General features: G+C 49.8%; 1 protein-coding gene across 1 annotated transcript in view; it reads right to left on the bottom strand.

The window, feature by feature from the left end:
• The window catches only part of ACAN (aggrecan), a 38,940-nt gene extending 20,582 nt beyond the window's left edge, over nt 1-18,358 (bottom strand). Inside the window, exons 1-10 of the mRNA XM_055555793.1 lie at nt 18,289-18,358; nt 15,595-15,978; nt 14,101-14,275; nt 12,678-12,805; nt 12,104-12,397; nt 10,434-10,838; nt 8,063-8,237; nt 7,149-7,276; nt 5,785-6,078; nt 2,888-3,103 (exon numbers count right to left, since the gene is read on the bottom strand). Of these exons, the coding sequence (XP_055411768.1) occupies nt 2,888-3,103; nt 5,785-6,078; nt 7,149-7,276; nt 8,063-8,237; nt 10,434-10,838; nt 12,104-12,397; nt 12,678-12,805; nt 14,101-14,275; nt 15,595-15,978; nt 18,289-18,358 (2,269 nt within the window). The remainder of the gene's footprint in view (nt 1-2,887; nt 3,104-5,784; nt 6,079-7,148; nt 7,277-8,062; nt 8,238-10,433; nt 10,839-12,103; nt 12,398-12,677; nt 12,806-14,100; nt 14,276-15,594; nt 15,979-18,288) is intronic.
• Nucleotides 18,359-18,566: the final 208 nt, after the last annotated feature.

Here is an 18,566-nt window from a genome sequence, read left to right as displayed (position 1 = left end):
GCTCAGAGATCTCTCTAGACATTTTGTAATGGACCCTCGCACAGACACTTGGGAGAATGGGGACCAGGAAACTCTCCACCACCCTCAGGCTCTGCTTTGTGAGACTCTAGGGGGCACCACCCACATAAGTCACAGTATGTGACAGCCTGGCTGCTGCTGAAGGCAATCAAGGTCACCTTCTTTCAAGTGCTTCTACATTATCACCTCATTTATCTAGAACTATGATTTTTAAAGTGTGGTGTTTGGACCATCAGCACTGCATCAGCTGGGAGATGGACAGAAAAGCAGATTCTCAGGTCCCTCCCCAGCTCCACTGATTAGGAATTCTGGGGCAGGACATGGCACAATGTATTTTAACATTTATGCCCCTATGTTTGGGGCAGGACATGGCATAATGATTTTAATATTCTGACCATGCTGATAATCTCTGTAAGTGAGAATTGTGCATCAGAACTCATCCCTCTGAGGCTAAGAGGGATGTTTGCAAAAATACATCAACTTTTTCCATTCTGAGAGCCCTAATAGGGCTAATAGAGAGGATTTGGAAAAGAGAGAGAGAAAAGAAAGAAACCCCATAACTCTAAATAATTATGGTTATATTATTTCCTTTCTGTCCTGTTTCCTTTGGCATTGAAAAATAACTAGCTGGGATTGTACCTTGCATGTATTTTTGGGCTAATTTCCCAGACAGAGAACCTGAGCACAGAGGGTGCTGGGTCCCAGTGGTCAGGCTCACAGCCTACTCTCACTTAAAGGAGAATCCTGGATAAGGGTCGGGAGCTCAGGAACTGTGGTGGCATGCATGCAAGAGGATTTTAGGTGGATATTTATCCATCTATTTAAACACACATACACATGCGAGCTTGCATGCTGTCACTTCAGTCGTTTCTGACTCTTTGTGACCTCATAGACTGTAGCCCGCCAGACTCCCCTGTCCATGGGATTCTCCAGGCATGGATACTTGAGTGGGTTGCCATGCCCTCCTCCAGGGGATCTTCCCAACCCAGGACTCAGGTCTCCTGCACTGTAGGCAGTTTCTTTACCACTGAGCCACCGGGGAATTTCCCCACACGCATACACATACACATAAATATGTACACATACCACAAATCAGAAAATAGCCACTTACAGACATTACATTTTTGGTTTCTTGTCAAAAGCAAGTCAATTTAAAGAAAAAGGTCCAGAGTTAACAGCAGTAGAGATTGTTCCCCATATGGCTCAAATCAGTGAGGTGGAAGGGAACTGACGAAATATTGGGAAATATTTCTGTGGGGCCACTGGAGTCCCCTCCCATGAATAACTTCTGTTACTGGCTGCCCGAGTCCTGTGCCAAGCCACGCACTCATGCCCAAAAGGACTCAGTTCTTCCTGTCCTGGTGAAGGGCGAGGAATGGGCCTGAAGCAGGTGTGACTGCTGGGGGAGGTCTCTGAGTGAAAATACTACTTACCCCACTGATGCGACTTTACCTTCTGGGTTTGCATTTCCAGCACCCAGAGGAGCACTTGGTGTGGCCGGATTGCTTGGGGACTGTGCACTGACTGAGTGACTGGATGTATTAGTGGGAAGCTTTGATATATTCCTGTCTTCAAATGCACGTGACCCTGGGCAAACTGACTCTGCCAGGTATACACAGGTTACTGTGCATCACTATAAATCAGCCTTACCCAAAGTGGGCTATGTTAAAAACGTTCCATGAAAAAAAAAACACCCTGTGGTCACATTCATTTGGGACCCATCGAATACACTGCCCTCTCTGCTTTACAGAGCGTATTAGCACATCCAAGGCTCTGAGAAGGTCTGCAATGATGGGGGTTGTGGTTGGGTGCTATTAATGTTTCTGTAAGTCAGGATTTCCTAAACCTGATGCCTACTAAATGCTTTTTCCAATAGAGTTTGGAGTCTGTGGATTTCACCCCAGCAAGTCCCATGTGATTTAATCATGACAGCTGTTGCTCAGGAAGTTCTGACTGGGGACACCTGGCCCAAAAAAAAGGACTCAGATGGAGAAACAAGAGAAGACAGGTCTATACATCAGTGTCTCTTTTGCTGTCTCATATACAGGGTTATTGTTACCATCTTTCTAAATTCCATATATATGCGTTAGTATACTGTAATGGTGTTTTTCTTATGGAACAGTCTTTTGGACTCTGTGGGAGAGGGAAAGGGTGGGATGATTTGGGAGAATGGCATTGAAACATGTATAATATCATATATGAAATGACTCGCCAGTCCAGGTTCGATGGACGATACCGGATGCTTGGGGCTGGTGTACTGGGATGACCCAGAGGGATGGTATGGGGAGGGAGGAAGGAGGAGGGTTCAGGATGGGGTACACGTGTATACCTGTGGTGGATTCATGTTGATATATGGCAAAACCAATACAATATTGTAAAGTTAAAAAATAAAATAAAATTAAAAAAAATAAAAAGCAAGAGAAGACAGGTCACAGTGGGACTGCCAACAGCCACCCCCTCCCAGGTCCTTTTCCCTCTGTTGCAGTCCCTCCCACAAGAGTTTTAAGAGGTTAGGGAGTAGAGGTGTGAATGCAGGAGCACAGAGTAAGTGAGAGTCCTCCAGCTGATACAGTGCTGGGCATTTGGGGCGTTTAGCTGGAAGATAAGTGAGTGTAGAGAGAGTGAAAGAGAGAGAAGAGGTGTGTTTTATGAACAAAGCTGCCCTTTTTCTCCCTTAGGATTGGTCCTAGATGCCTGCTGAGGTGGCTGAAGTTGCCCATGGCAGCACACTTAGATAACATCAGGGCTGGGGGTCAGGGCTGGGGAAACAGATCACGGGTTCCAGGGAGAGAACACCCCCTCCTCCCCCCATCCAGGCCACACCCTGGCCCTGGGAAGCAGCAGGACATGCAGGAGAGCCCAGACGGACCTGGTAGTGGCAACGTGCCCGCTGGGGTGTAGGCAAGTTCCCATTCCGTCTTGTTTTCTGGCTCAACGGTGAAGCCTGGGATTGCAGTCGTCTCCTCCCCGACGGGGACAGCAGCCACGCCAGGCCCCACTTGGGTCACGATCCAGTCCTCCACGTCAGGGCCTGCTGTGGGTGCACTACCCTCCTCTTCTTCTGGAGAGGGCGCCGCTGAAACACCTAGAGGGGATATGTGTGGTGAGGGCTGGGGGCTCCTTCTTACCAGTGACCCACCCCAGGCTGGCCCTTCTTCAGGGGACCCAGGGGCCCATGAGGTGGGCCAGGCTTGTGCACAAATCTTGCTAGTCCTTGGACTTCCAACCCCCACCCAGTCCAGTGAGATGACGTTTGTCCGTAATTAATAAGAGGTGTTTGCTTCAACTATATCAATATGCACATACCATCAGCACTTTATTTCAGGGTGGTCTGGGGCACCTCTTTTGCAGAATCTATTATACATGCCAGGCATTGTTTAAAGGTGTGATGCATCAATGCATAAAATCATCTTAGGGCACTTCCCTGGTGATCCAGTGGCTGAGACTCAGTGCTTCCAATGCAGGAGCCTGGGTTCAATTCCAGGTCAGGAAACCAGGTCCCATACACTGCAACTAAGAGTTTGTGTGGAGCAACTAAAGATCCCTCCTGTCACAACTAAAGATCTTGCGTGCCGTAACTAAGACCCAGCACAGCCAAATAAATAAACAAATTTTTTAAAATAAGATAAAATCATTTTATCCCACAACAGCCATGTGAGAGAGATACATTATCTCACTTACAGACAGGGAAACTAAGGTTAAGTGACTTTTCCAGTGTCAGTGGCTTCTAAGTGACAGATCTAGTCCATGGGCCCAAGTATCTGGTGCCAGGGGCTTCCCAGGTGGTTGTAGTGGTAAAGAATCCACCTGCGAATGCAGGAGATGCAAGAGATGTGGGCTTGATCCCTGGGTCAGGGAGATCCCCTGAAGGAGGAAATGGTAACCTGCTCCAGTATTCTTGCCTGCAGAATTCCACAGACAGAGGAGCCTGACAGGCTACAGTCCATGGGGTCGCGAAAGAGTCGGACATGACTGAATGACTGAGCACACAGCACGATCTGATGTCAGACTCTCCGCTCTTAAGTACTGCAATGATGCCGCCTTTCTTGGGGACAGAAATGATGTTCCAAATGATGTTGTTCCTGGATCAAAATCAGGAGAGTGCTATTTAACATGCATGAAGCCATCCTGGCACTGGATGGTGAAGACAGGATTCATTGACTGGGAGTAACTGTTCTGGTTTTGTGCGCTTGATTGGGAAGGAAGCCAGGTTTCTCAGCAGATCTATAAAAGGCTGAGTCTACAGAGGGTCGGGGATGGATGGTAGAGATGCTTGGCTGAGAATTTACTGGGGGGCTAATTGGCTTGGCTTCTGATGTCCAGAGCAAGGAGAGGGGTGCTGGGGCAAGGGCCTCACCAAATCCTCTGGGAAGGGATTGGTTTTCTTGACTGACAGAGTGAGACTGAACTTTCTTCGAATTAGGTTTTAAAAGTTGACCCTGGGGCTTCCCAGGTGGGGCTAATGGTAAAGAACCCAGTCTGCTGATGCAGGAGACATAAGAGATATGGGTTTGATTCTTGGGTCAGGAAGATCCTCTGGAGGAGGGCATGGCAACCCACTCCAGTATTCTTGCCTGGAGAATCCCATAGACAGGATCTTGGTGGGCTATGGTCCCTAGGGTCGCAAAGAGTCGGACACGACTGAAGTGACTTAGGACTGAAAGTCTTGGAAACTTTGGGACGTTCAATGTTTGTTTGTTTGTTTAGAGATCCCCCCCTTTTTTAGATTTAGACCATTTTTAAAGTCTCTATTGAATTTATTACAATATTGTTTCTGTTCTATGTTTTGTTTTTTTTGGCCACAAGGAATGTGGGATCCTAGCTCCCTGACCAGGGATTGAACCCATGCTCCCTGCATTGGAAGGCTAAGTCTTATCTACTGGACTGCCAGGGAAGTCCCTTGGGGGTTTTTCTAAAAAAATTAACTTTATTTTGAAATAATTACATATTCACAGGAAATTATAAATATACTGAGTTTTGATGTATGGTATGTAAAATACGGCACAAGCCAGTACTACAGTCTACATTCTGGGCAGTGTATCTGGACCCATGGGCCCTGTAAGAACTCATCTAATTAGAGCCCAGCCAGTCCTTGGCCATGCCCTCTGAGTCGATGACATCCCTCTCAGAACTCCAATAACATGGCATACAGTCCTCCGCATGGGTCAGTTAGAAATGTGAATTTTTGGTGCTCAGTGAATAATAATTTGACTAAACTCATCACAGAAATATTTAGAAGCAGATGAAAGTTTGACCAGGCTGTACTAGTCAAAACTGTATATATACTTATATACACACATACACACAACATATATGTGTGTGATTTATTTGCAAAGCTAACATTTATTGAGCATTTACTATTTCCCAGGTACTATGCTAAGTGTTCTGTATGTACTACCCCAGTTAATCCTTCCAGCAACAATTCGAGATAGGAAATATTATATCATTATTTTATAGAGAAAGCAGAGAAACAGAGAGACTAAGTGACTTGCCCAAGGTCACACAGCTATGAAGCAGCAGAGTCATAATTAAAATTCAGATCTGCCTGATTTTAGAACCTAAGTTCTTACTTGTTTCTCTTTATGTGTCTCTGGGGGCACATTAGAAGGATGTACTTGCCACAGAGTCAAAGCCTAAGGTCATCCTGTGCAGAGGGACTGACTTTTTCCTCTTTGCTGTGATGGATGGGCAGAGATCAGGAGGGACGAGCCTGGGGGGGTCACCCCCAAGACAGAGCGGGGCTGAAGGGGAGTTGAGGACACAAACCTCGGAAGCAGAAGGCGTGGTGCCGGGACAGCGGATCCAGGAGGCCCGTCTGGTTGGGGTAGAGGTAGACGGTTCTCACGCCCGGTTTGTCCCCGCCACAGGCGGGCCTTGGGGTGACGATGGGGTAGCGGAGGCTGCCGTCAGCCAGCCAGCCGGCGTAGCACTTGTCCAGACCACGGCTCCAGGCAGCGTAGAGCTGGCCCGTGGTGGCCAGCGTGGCGTTCTGGGATTCACAGAACTCCTGGGCTTCCCAGAAGGTGAACTGCTCCAGGCGTGTGGCAAAGAACACCTCCCCTGGGGGTAGAGGCAGGTGTCAGGTGTGAGCCTCCGTGCCCACGGCCAGAGCAGCCGCTGCTCACCCAGGGGCAGGGCAGCCGCACTAAGACAAGTTAGTCACTCTCCATGCGAACAACCTCCCCTCCTTCTCTGTGGATTCTCCAGTCACATGTAGGCACCCCCTCTTCTGTCTAAGAAAGGCACTCCTGGGCACCCCGTGCTCCCCTAAATCTCAGCACTTAATCATGGAGCACTGAATGCTACGGACCTGTGGCCCCATCCACATCCTGTGAACTCAGGGAGCGGGGCCTGTGGCCACTCTTAGGGGTTGGAGTCCCAACACCCAGAACAATACTGGGGTCTGTATCTGATCTGGGGGGAGGAATTTCACATTTATTGAATACCTGCTTACACCAGGCACTTTTTATGCACATCTCATTTAATATTCAGTGAAGTCTCTGATATAAGCATAAATCAGCTCCATTTTATAAATGAGGAAACTGAGACATAGAGCAGTTAAGTAACTTGCCCAGGTCCCCAAACAAGTGAGTGGCAGTGTTGAAACCTCTCCAGAATGTCAGCATTTCCAAGATTGCATTCAGTGGGACAGTAATTTGGTGATTTAAATTGAAATGATAAGAAATAAGACCAAAGAAAGGGTCTGTGTTTCATTAAGCTTGGGTGATGCTTGGTTAAGCAGAGTTGAAGAGATTTTTTTTTTTTAATGCAGGACTTCTCAGAGTCTTTGATTTGTTCATGGGCACTGAGACTCTCAATGAGGCAGAAGGTGCATATAACATTTTCTGGTACAAGTAAATTAATTCATTTATCCATAGAACTTACTGCTTTTTCAAGAAACCAGCGCTTCCCTGCAATGCTGGGGAATCCACATGAACCATCTGGGAGGCAGACAAGGGGCCTGGCCTGGGAGAGGGACTGGGAAGGCCTTCTTTCTTAAATAGAACCCTTTCCTGGCTGACTGCTCAGGTGAGAACGGGACTAGGTAGATGGTGATTCCCCCTCTTCTGCATCTCCGCATCAGTCCCCTCACCCTTCCTCAGCCCGAAATGTGAGAACAGGGCCTGTACCCTCGAGTCTGTCCACGTAGCAGTATACATCGTAGGTTTCTGATGGTGGCCGCACACCGTAGGTCCGGACCCCCGGGCTGCTGTCCTTGTCCCCCACACAGGGGGTCCGCGGGCTCACAATGGGGTATCTGCAGGGGAGGGTGGGAGCGGCGGATGAGAGCTTGTTCTGGAAAACTGGGGATGCGGGGCCCCAGGGTGAGGCCGGCAGGTCTCCTGAAGGATTCAAACCAGGAAGGAGGACTTCCCTGGTGCGCCAGTGGTTAAGAATCTGCCTGCCAGTGCAGGGGACACGGGTTCAACCCCTGGTCTGGGAAGATCCCACATGCTGTGGGGCAACTAAGCCCATGAGGCACAACTACTGAGCCCATGCACTGCAACCACTGAAGCCGCACACCCTGAAGCCCATGCTACGCAATGAGAGAAGCCACCACAGTGAGAAGACTGCCACAGTAACTAGAGAGTAGCCCCCACTTGCCACAACTAGAGGAGGTCCACAAGCAGCAGTGAAGACCCTGTGCAGCCAAAAAAAAAAAAAAAAAAAACAGGAAGGAATCTCTCATGCAGCATGTTCCCTGTGCAGCTGGGGATGGGGCCGCCTGGGGGCCATAGAGGGATTCCTGGCTTCAGAAGAAAGCCCATGACATGGAAGGGTCAGGCTGGTGAGGACTGGGGGGCTTGACAAGGAGCTCTCAATATGTTTTTTGAGGAGAAATGACCAAGGAGTTAATGTCTCCTGGGACCCATTCCCACCCTCTCGGAATACGTTTTGGTTCTGGGGGAGAAATTAAGGGGTCAGCCAGGAGCCACTAATTAACGGAGCACGTAGTGTGGTGGGTGCCGCAGGCTCAGGCTCGCCAAGCCTGACCTCGCACGGTTGGGTCTGGACTGGCAGGAGAGCCCAGCTCGTCTGTCACCTGACTGTCTGGTCCTGCAGCCAGCCGGCGTCACACTGCTCGTAGCCTGCTTCGTAGGCGGCCTGGAGCTGCTCGGGCGAGGCGATGATGGCCCCGGTGCGCAGGCAGGCCTGCTTGGCCTCCTCAAAGGTCAGCGAGTAGCGGGAGGAGCCGGGGCGGTAGTGGAACACGACTCCTGGGTGGGGAGGAGAGGGAGAGGTGAGACAGGTCAGGATCAGGGCATGGACCAAGGGCCACAATGCCAACGTCCGTGGAACCTGGTTCTCAAGGCTTTGCAGGTGTGGAAGGAGCCCTGGCTCCTTAAGGAATGACCTCTTTTCATCCCCTCCTTCCTTTCCTACTCCCCATCTGATTCCTTGTCAAGTTGGTAATCTCTGCTCGTTCAAACTGCTCCTGAAATTCACCTTCCCGAGAAAGCCTTCTAGGAACCTTCTGCCATGGGTGTCCCCAACCCTTCATTCTGGCTTCCTCACTCCAAGGCTGCTCATTTGTCCCCAGACTCTTGAAAACAAAGGCACTTGCTCTTAGTATAAAAAGAATAAGTGATCACTGCAGAGCATTTGGAAAACACAGAGAAGGACAAATAAAAAAATCAAACAAATCTATCAAACCACTGCCTTTCTTCCACTTGGCCCAAAGTCCTGGGTTCAGGGGGTAGGTGGTCCTCCTGCAAATAGCTGCAAGAGTTTGTGCGGGTGTACTGGGTATACGTCGGGGCATGAGCACAGGGCACAGCCTGTGTATGAACCCCCACTCACTCTGCCTCCCCCGTTGCATTTAACTGGACACACATTGGTTTTTGACACTTCCCTGGGTGACTGGTCAGTTTACATCCAGCTGTGGATGGATTCCTAATCTGAGTCTCCCCCACGTTCTTATCCTGTCCTGTGTTAGATGCTCACCTATCCATTGGCACCTTTATGGGTGGTGGCCACGTGGAGGGAGTGAGGGTCTCTCCAGCCCTGAGCCAACCCGGGACACAGTTATTGTTGGCCTCTAAGCAATTCTTCCTTCTCAACATACTGTATTTATCTGCGTGATTCAGGCTGTCATCTCACTTGGTGGCATCATGGGAGTGAAGGTGGATGGCGGTGGCCATCTGCCCCACCCCCAGGTGGAGACACTACCAAGGTCCTGATGGAGGCCACCCCAGTAAGTCTTTCCTATTCATGGACTCGAGTTTTGGAACAGCCAAGTTCCATGTGATGTGACATCCCAATTATTCAAATATTTATTTATTTTTTGGTCGCCTGGCACGTGGGATCTTAGTTCCCTGACCAGGGATTGAAGCCACGCTTCATGCATTGGAAGTGTGGAGTCTTAACCATTGGACTGCCAGGGAAGTCCCCATCCAGACATTTATTGAGCACCTGAAACACCACCATCCCAGAACCGAGGTGGCAAACGTTTACTGAAAAAAGCCTGATAGCACACATTTCAGACTTTGTGGGCTAAATGGGTTTTGTACATCTACTTGATCCTACCCTGATAGCCCTAAATGGCCACAGACAACATGTTACCAAATGGGTGTGACTTTGTTCCAGTCAAACTTTATTTGTGGACATTAAAATTTGAATTTTATATAATTTTCACAATACGTCACAAAATGTTATTTTCTTTGGACTCTTCCCCTCAACTACTTAAAAAGCTTCTTAATTCTCAGTTCATGGGCCACAGAAGAACTGAACATGGGCTACAGCTAGATTTGGTCCATGGACCACAGTCTGCAGACCTCTGTTCTGGAGGGCCAGTGTTGTGAGAAGCCCTGAGGGTACCCATTGCAGCCGAGTTCAGCGGCTCTATTCTGCAGAAGTGCCTGTTGGGGCAAGGAGGGCCCATGGGCAGAAGAGCCCCGGTATTCCTTTGCCCTTCACCTCTGCCTGTTGATACATTCTCTGGTTTTTACCTCTGACTCCATTTGAAGGAAATGCTTTGTGACAAAGAGCCGCTCACCCATAAAAGAGCGTGAGCACCAGTGGTGTGGCCCATCCCCTTTGTTTCTTGTTTCACAAGTGAGGAGAGCTGAGTCTGAGGGGAGCGACGCTTGTCTCACATCCCAGGTGAAGTTGAAAGTACAGAAGAACCTCCACCCAGGTGGCTCAGTGGTAAAGAATCTGCCTGCCAGCGCAGGAGACGCAGGTTCGATTCCCTGGGTTGGGAAGATCCCCCGGAGAACGGAAATGGCAACCCACCCCAGGATCCTTGCCTGGAGAATTCCACGGACAGAGGAGCCTGGCAGGCACAGTCTGTGGGGTCGCAAGGAGTCGGACATGACTGAGTGACTGAGCACTTCCTGCACCGCACTCAGAAGACCCCAGACCAAGCCCTTTCCCCAGCCCTGGATGCAGCCCCTTGAGCGGTGGACACTTACCCCCTGGCAGTCGTGGCTGCCCAGGGACCTCGGCTACACCTGGGGCTAAGGTCACCTGAACGACGAGGTCCTCGCTGGTGAAGGCCGTGGGGGCTCCCAGGCCGGGCGTGGACTCGCTGGGAAAGGCCCAGGGCCGGGTGGCCTCTCCAGTCCTGTTCTCTACTTCAGGGAATGCAGTGGCCCTTACTTCGGGGACAAACGTGAAAGGCTCCTCGGTTTCCGGGGCGGTGGGGGAGACTTCAAAGTCGGGCTTTGCCGTGAGGATCACGCTGCCTCGGGCTTCACCCTCGGTGATATTTCGGGGCAGGGGCAGCTCCATGTCAGGCCAGGTCACCGTCTGGATGGTGATGGCCTCCTCGCCGCCCACCCCGAAAAAGTTTTCTGGGATGTCCACAAAATCTTCACCTGGGGCAGGGGGCAGAGACAGGCATTAGTGCTTGGCCTGGGGCTGGCTTGATGGAGATGAATATCAGATGCTCCCCTCCTCTGCTAAGAAAAGAAAACACCTACTGTGTGCCAGGCACCTGGCCGGGCCCATTGCTGGAGACCTCAATGGCTTCAGTATTTATTATAGGGGTGCCCTAGATTGCAAGAATATGCAGTCACCATAGCACAAAACCCTGACCAATCAGCTCACTGTTTATTAAAACCATCTTGTTCCAACATCCCTTCCTGAGTAATGCCAGCCAGTTGCTTCCTTACCTATCTTGTGAGCACCTGCTGAGCCTCTGATGTTAGAACTAGCCAATGGGACAATGCAAATCAATTAGAAAGAGAGATGAAAAAATCTTCCCAAAGATGCAGGAGCTCATGAAATTCATCAAAGTGCCATGAGAGAACTGTCTGCCTCAGTCATGAACAAATGAGCCACTTAGTAATGAATAAAGAGAGCATTCAGGAGGATGCTACAACTGCAAACAGGGTGGTGGGAATATTGAAAAGTGAAGGGAAGCTTTTGGGGGTAATTCTAATTATTTTTTGCACAAATAACCCTAGACAGTGTAAAATACAGGATAAAAACATTTTTAAAAGTTTTAGTCTAAATGTTCACAATAAAGTCCTTGTCAAAACCTTTTTCCCACTCTTAAGTAACACTATGGCCCTCGTTTTGAAGTGAATTCAATTAAAAAGGGTAACTGCAGAGAGGAAGGTGGGAGGGAGGCTCAAGAGGGAGGGGACATATGTATACTTATGGCTGATTGACAGAAAGCAACTCAATTCTGTAGAGCAATTATCCTTCAATTAAAAAATACTTTTAAAATTTAAAAAAGGACGGATCACAGCGCCCTCCTGTGGCGCAAGGTCTCAAGTCAGGCCCCCACATCTTCCCATTAGACAGATAAGGAAAGTGAGGCTCAGGGCCTTGACTTTGTCACAGCTGCCCAGGAGTGACTGGCAGAGACGTAATTCAAACTTGAGAACAACAGTCTCTGAATCTCATGTTTTCCCCCAGTTCTGGGCTGATGAGATAGGACTGGGTACACTGCAGGCTGCAGTGATTCTAGCTTCCCTAGGAATCCATGAAAATAGGGGGTGCTAAGACATGGGGTTCAGGTACCCAGTGGACCCTTGAAGGAGGTGAAACCCAACTCCCCATTCTAAGATTTCATCCTCTGGGTCCCCATTTCGGTGGCATGCTCCCCACCGAAATGCCTCCAGCCCAAACGCACCTGTGTAGCAGATGGCGTCATAGCGGGATGAAGGGTCAGGGTAGCCTGTCTGGTTGGCATGCAGGTAGACGGTCCTCACTCCCAGGAGGTTGCCCCCGCAGTTAGGCCGGGCCTTGGAGATGGGGTATCGCACGCTGCGGTCAGCCAGCCAGCCGGCGCTGCACATGTCCATGCCACCCTGCCAGGCCAGGTAGAGTTGGCCCGTAGTGGCCAGCCGGGCGCCCAGCCGCCGGCACTCGTTGGCTGCCTCTTGGAAGGTGAACTTCTCCGGGGATGTTGCATAGAAGACCTCGCCTGCAGAAGACACAGCCGGGAGGGTAAGGAGCTCCTTCCCACGTCTGCCCTGAGTCCCCAGGGAGATCCCCAGGTTCCTCTGAGTTTGGTCTTTAACTGGGGAAAGCCCTGGTCCCACGTATCTGTATTTCAGGGGTAGGATGGGGGGTTGGGAGGGATATCGAGGTAGGGTATGGTATCCTGGATTAGCGCCCTGCCCAGGAGGAGGCCCCCGTGACCCTGAGAGTCGGCAGGAAGAAGGGGCTGGGTGGGGGCTCGTGGGAGGGCGGGGCGGCCTCACCCTCCATCTCCTCTGCGAAGCAGTACACGTCATAGGTTTCGTTGGTGTCCCGGATGCCGTAGGTTCTCACGCCCGGAAACTCATCCTTGTCTCCATAGCAACCTTCCCTCGGCGTGTGGATGGGGTACCTGCCCGGAACCCAAAGCAGGGATGTGACACTCGGGGGACGGAGGGGCCCGGTGACCTGTGTCCTTGTACTTTCCTCCCTTGTGGGAGGAAGCGGTGACTTACTGATGTGTTTGCCGGGATCTGCTGAGATCTGTGGGCTACTTGTTTCTACAGATTTTTCCCAGCTTTATTGAGATGGAGGTTTTCATTACTATTGGTGACAGAAAGTGGCGCCTTTTACTAAATATTTATTGGTACCAAACATGTTCTATCAGGGGCTTGCAAACCTTTTCTGTAAAAGGATGGATAGTAAATATTTAAGGTCTTGCAGGCCAGAGGGTCTCCACTGTGACCAATCACTCAACCTTGCCATCCTAGTGCAAACGAAGCAACCACAGACAAAATAACAAGCGGGGCTGTGTTCCCATAAAACTTTGTTTACAGAATCAAGGAGTGGGTTGGACTTGACCCATGAGCCATAGTTTGCTGAACTCTGCTCTGTATCATTGGAGTCTCACATCAACCTAAGAAGGAAGGTGCTATAACCACTCTAAACTATAAGAAAGTGGGGCCTAGAGATGTTAAGCAACTTGTTCAAGGTCACACAGCCTCTAAGTATCAAAACTGGGGTTTGAGGTATATAAGTACTTCTTGTATCTGAGGTGTGGTCTCTTGCACTATGCTAGGCTGTTGAATCACCTTGCCTTTTTTTTTTTTTTTTAATGGTTAATGGCTTTTTTTTATCCTGAGATCTTTTGCCTATCCCAAGATTACAGAGCTATTTCCCTTTGTTTTCTTCTTGTGGCTTTGTGGTTCTGGCTTTTGCATTTGGAGCTTTGATCCACCTCGAATGAATTGTCTCATCTTGCTTTTAGGCTTGCTTACATGATTGCCCTCTAAGGCTCTGTCTGTCTTGCTGGGCAACCCACCCATTCCTTAGCAGCTGAGCTCAGGGGAAAATGAACCCAAAAGCTTAATTTACATGTGTCTTGCCCTATTAAAAACAGAATAGAAAGTGGTTCACAAAAATATGTAAACACCAAAATTTAAAAAAGATGTAAAGGGAAAAATGAGTAGGAAGAATAATGATGTATAATTTGCATGGAGAAAATGCTCACGTAGAGCTATGCTGCTAGTGATCACTCATCCACCACAGGACAGAGGACCAAGGATTTGGGACCTGACCTCGAACTGGCCAAGGCATCTGTCTAGCCCCAGCCCAGGCTGGCCTTGGTGTCAGGCTGGCACCAGCTCAGTGCTGGTCAGCGTTCCAGTCTGTCTCCCACTCCACTCCGATGGTGGCCCCGGGGCTTACCTCACAGTCTGATCGGCCAGCCAGCCGGCGTCGCACTGGTGGAAGCCATCCTCATAGGCGGCCTGCAGCTGCTCGGGCGTGGCGATGATGGCGCTGTTCTGCAGGCAGGCCCGCTGCGCCCTGTCAAAGTCCAGGGTGTAGCGCGTGGAGATGGCTCTGTAATGGAACACGATGCCTGCAAGACACAGGAGAGCGAGAGGGCAGGTCAGTGCAGCCTCCCCTCATCCAGGCCCTCATAGAATCAGGGAGAGTCAAGGGAGCATAGAGACATCTGGGCTGGGCCTCCAGCTGATGGGTGAATCCCAGCTCCATATCTGCATGGGGTGCTTCTGCCTTTGCTAGAACATTTCTATTAACAGGGAGCTCATTACCTTACAAGGCATCTTTTTGGAAACCTGTGATAATTCTGATAATCAGGTTATTTGACTTGGATCAAAATCTGCCTTCCTCATAATTTTTCATGTCATTCCAGGACCCCATATTTGCTTTGCACAAAGATGCCCCCTCAGCCCAGGGCCATCCCAGTGAGAGTCTTGTTTAAGGCACAGGTAGGAGCAGACTGCCTTTCAGAGAGTGCTGAGCGCCAAAGAATCAATGCTTTCGAATTGTAGGGGTGGAGAAAACTCTTGAGAATCCCTTGGACAGAAAGGAGATTAAACCAGTCAATCCTAAAGGAAATCAACCCTGAATATTCATTGGAAGGACTGATTCTGGAGCTGAAGCTTCAATACTCTGGCCACCTGATGTGAAAAGTCAACTCACTGGAAACGACACTGATGCTGGGAAAGATTGAAGACAGGAGGAGAAGGGGGAAACAGAGGATGAGATGGCTGGATGGCATCATCAACTCAATGGACATGAGTTTGAGCAAACTCCAGGAGATAGTGAAGGCTTCCCTAAGCCTGGCATGCTGCAGTCCATGGGGTTGGGAAGAGTTGGACAGAACTGAGCAAATGAACAACAACAACCCAACAGGAAAAACTTGGTGCTGACTGAAGTCCTGAAGCCTACCAAGAACACAAGCATATTCCTTAGTCCATTGAGGGCAGGGGACCAGAAAGTCCTCATCCCTTTCTTTGGCTTCTGGAACTGGAGGTGGAGGAAGGAAAAGACATCTGGGTGGAGAGTCAGGAGATGCTCTGGCTCCCTTCCTGGGAAACTTCAGGCAAGTCACTTAACCTCAGTTTGCTTGTCTGTAAAATGGGGATGATCACAAAGCAATCGAATCACAGGATTGTTGGGAAGCACAGATTGTCATTCATTACATGTGACTGTGGCCACGGAGTATTTAATTCACTCAGAGTCCAGTGAGAGTGATGTTACTAGCTTCGTGTTACAGAGGAAGCAACTGAAGTTAAGTAACTCAACCGAGGTGCAAACTGGCAGGAGGAGGAGCTGGGGTTTGCAAGCCAGCCAGCCTGGGTGCCCACCAGTGAGGATGGCATTCTGGTTCTTTCTGTAGGTGAAGCAGGGTCCCCCCGGTCAGGCTCTCACCTTTTACCACGACCTCTAGGGTGGCCTGGCTGTCCTCGATGCCGTGCATCACCTCACAGCGATAGATCCCGGAGTCATTGGAGCGCATGTTCTGGATTTCCAGGGTGGCGTCGCTGGGGATGGCGGGGTAGTTGGGCAGCGTGACCTTGTCTTGGTAGGCGCTGTTGACCCGCACCCGCCCTTCAGTGGCCACCAGCAGCACCACCTCCTTCTCCTTGGAAATGCGGCTCCACTTGATTCTTGGGGCGAGGGGGGCGGTGGAGGGGGCGGTGGTCACGGGGTGCATGGGGTCGATGAAGTAGCAGGGGATGGTGAGGGAGCTCCCCAGGAGGACCCGCAGTGGGGACGGTTCAGGGATGCTGACACTCAATGAGTTGTCAGGTTCTGTGCAGGGAGACATGGGGCGGGAGACAGAGCCGTTAGTGCCCAGAGAGGACCACCCAGCCTCTCTGTCAGTCCTTCTGGAAATGACAATGTCTGTGCTGGTGCTGGGGAAGGCTCCTGTGTCATATGGAATTCCCTTTCCAGAGCAGCTTCCTCAAGACCCCCTGGTCTCTGTGCCTCAAGATGGGAACTATGGAGCCAGAAAGGATTGCAGAGGAGGCCAGTGGGAAATTCACAGGTGTACCTCTTTGTTTCTCAAACTGGGGTACCCTAGGTGATGCCAAGCCATGGGATAAACAGAATCCATCTTTCTGGAGTCACAAGCCATGGGATAAACAGAACCCATCTTTCTGGAGTGACAGCTTGACTCAAAAATTGGTAAAAAGTTACTTTGGGGGAGAAACTCCAATACTTTGGCCACCTGATGTGAAGAGCTGACTCATTGGAAAAGACCCTGATGCTGGGAAAGACTGAAAGCAGGAGGAGAAGGGGATGACAGAGGTTGAGATGGTTGGATGGCATCACCAACTCAATGGACATGAGTCTGAGCAAACTCCGGTAGATAGTGAAGAACAGAGAAGCCTGGCATGCTGCAGTCCATGGGGTAGCAAAGAGTCGGACATGACTTAGTGACTGAACAACATCAAGAAAAAATTACTATGGGGAAGAAAAAATTTATACAACTTGTAAAGCTAAGATATAAAAATATCAAACATTTAAGGAGGTCTGCTTTGGGCTCCATCCTGACCTTGCAGAAGGACTAGTCATTCTGTTCTGTTGTTGGGGGCTCAGGGGCCTAGTTGGAGAGGCATCAGAGAAGATCAGACGTTTAAGTCTGCAAAGAGTCAGCCTGGGGTGGGTTGGGATATGATGAGACTCCATTAAAAAAACAACAACAAACCTAGATGGTATTGATAGGGAAGATGCAGAGAGTTTGCAAATTCTGTTAGAAGTCAAAAATCTTCCTGGTATTGGAAAGAAAGAGCCTTTGAAAAAAACAGCACATATACTTATTGAACAGTCATATACTTATTGAACTTTTTTTTCCAGGAGAGCCTGCAGGTTGACCATAAAAATGTTTCAGATATTTGTGAGTGGCAGATACATAGCAAGGCAAGAAAGAGGGAGCCCGGAATGTTTGGGGTCCAGCCCTAACCTTTTGATATCCTGGGGGGTCACTAGCAGGCCCTTCACAGAAATATCCCTCTGAGGCTCCGCCCTAGCACAGGACACAGCATGGTTTTAGTGTTGGTAGCTCCCCAGGGCAGGTTCTTCCCAGGTGGCACTAGTGGTAAAGAACCCACCTGCTGATGCAGGAGACATAAGAGACTCAGGTTCAATCCCTGGGTCAGGAAGATCCTCTGAAGGCGTGTGTGGCAATCCACTCTGGTATCCTTGCCTGGAGAATCCTATGGACAGAGGAACCTGGTGGGCCACAGTCCATGGGGTCACAAAGAGTCAGACAATACTGCACTGACTGATCACGCACACACGGTTCTCCAGGGACAACTGGAAGTGACAGCAGCAGCAGGTCTGCAGTTTTGAAGCTCCCAGCCAACCCTCATGGAATGGTTGGCCTGTGTGGGCAAATCACCCCAGGGTATAGCCAGCTGGGTATTCAAGGGTCTCAGGGAAAGAGTACAAGTGGAGACTCATGGATCATATGTCTAAATATTTAAAAGCTATAAATCAAGCCAACAGACCAATAAATTATTTTTAAAATTGTTCTATCTTCTTATTTGACAATGATACCTTTCAAAATGAAAAACCAGATTCAAATTTAGAATTCTTGGATCCCTTAGAATTTTGCACTGGGATGTGGTGGCCACACTGGAGGAGAGGGAATCAGGACCCCTTTTCTTCCCTCACAGCTCTGCACTGTGAAGGGTCTGTATTTATCCAGGCCCTCACAACCCAGCTCTGTCCACACCCGAACAGCCACCCCTTCACCTCTCCCGCTGGCCTTCTGGTGGCTCAGACTGGCAATGGTGGGTGGTCGTTTCATGGAAGGATGGACCTAGAGGAGCAAACCATGCAGCCCTGGAAATGACTTGGGTCCAGCTGGACAGGGAATTCTGGACGTCCTGGGTACCCAGAGGGAGACTAGAGCAGGGTGGACACATATCACTGGCCCTACAATTCCTCACTTTTAGGGAATGTTGGGACTGTGGGAGAGTCAGAGACGGGGGCCTCTAAAGTGATGGCCCAGATCAAGCACCAGGACTATCAGTGCCAGGCTTGGTCTTCAACCCCCGAGTCCAGTCCTCAGCGCCTGTCGGGTAAATGAGACACACGTGGGGATGTCCTCACCTGAAACTTCTACTGAGATGGCTGCTGTGATGACCCTCAGAGTCACAAACACCAAGAGTAAAGTGGTCATAGTTCACCTGGAAGAGAGGGGAACAGAGATGTCATTCAGAGGTTCAGACACAGTGAGGTTGAGGGTCACGTGTCACATGACAAGTGTGATAAACTCCTCATCCATGGATCTGAAATCACATCAAGAGAAGGAGGCTAATTTAAAAAAAGTGATAATGATTATACTTGAACAATGGCTTTATGGATAAGTTTATTTTGCACTTTGGATT

Source organism: Bubalus kerabau, chromosome 19, assembly GCF_029407905.1.
Source record: "Bubalus kerabau isolate K-KA32 ecotype Philippines breed swamp buffalo chromosome 19, PCC_UOA_SB_1v2, whole genome shotgun sequence".
Taxonomy (NCBI): domain Eukaryota; kingdom Metazoa; phylum Chordata; class Mammalia; order Artiodactyla; family Bovidae; genus Bubalus; species Bubalus kerabau.
Note: the sequence above shows the minus strand (reverse complement) of the source record. Positions and strands in the feature narration are given on the sequence as shown.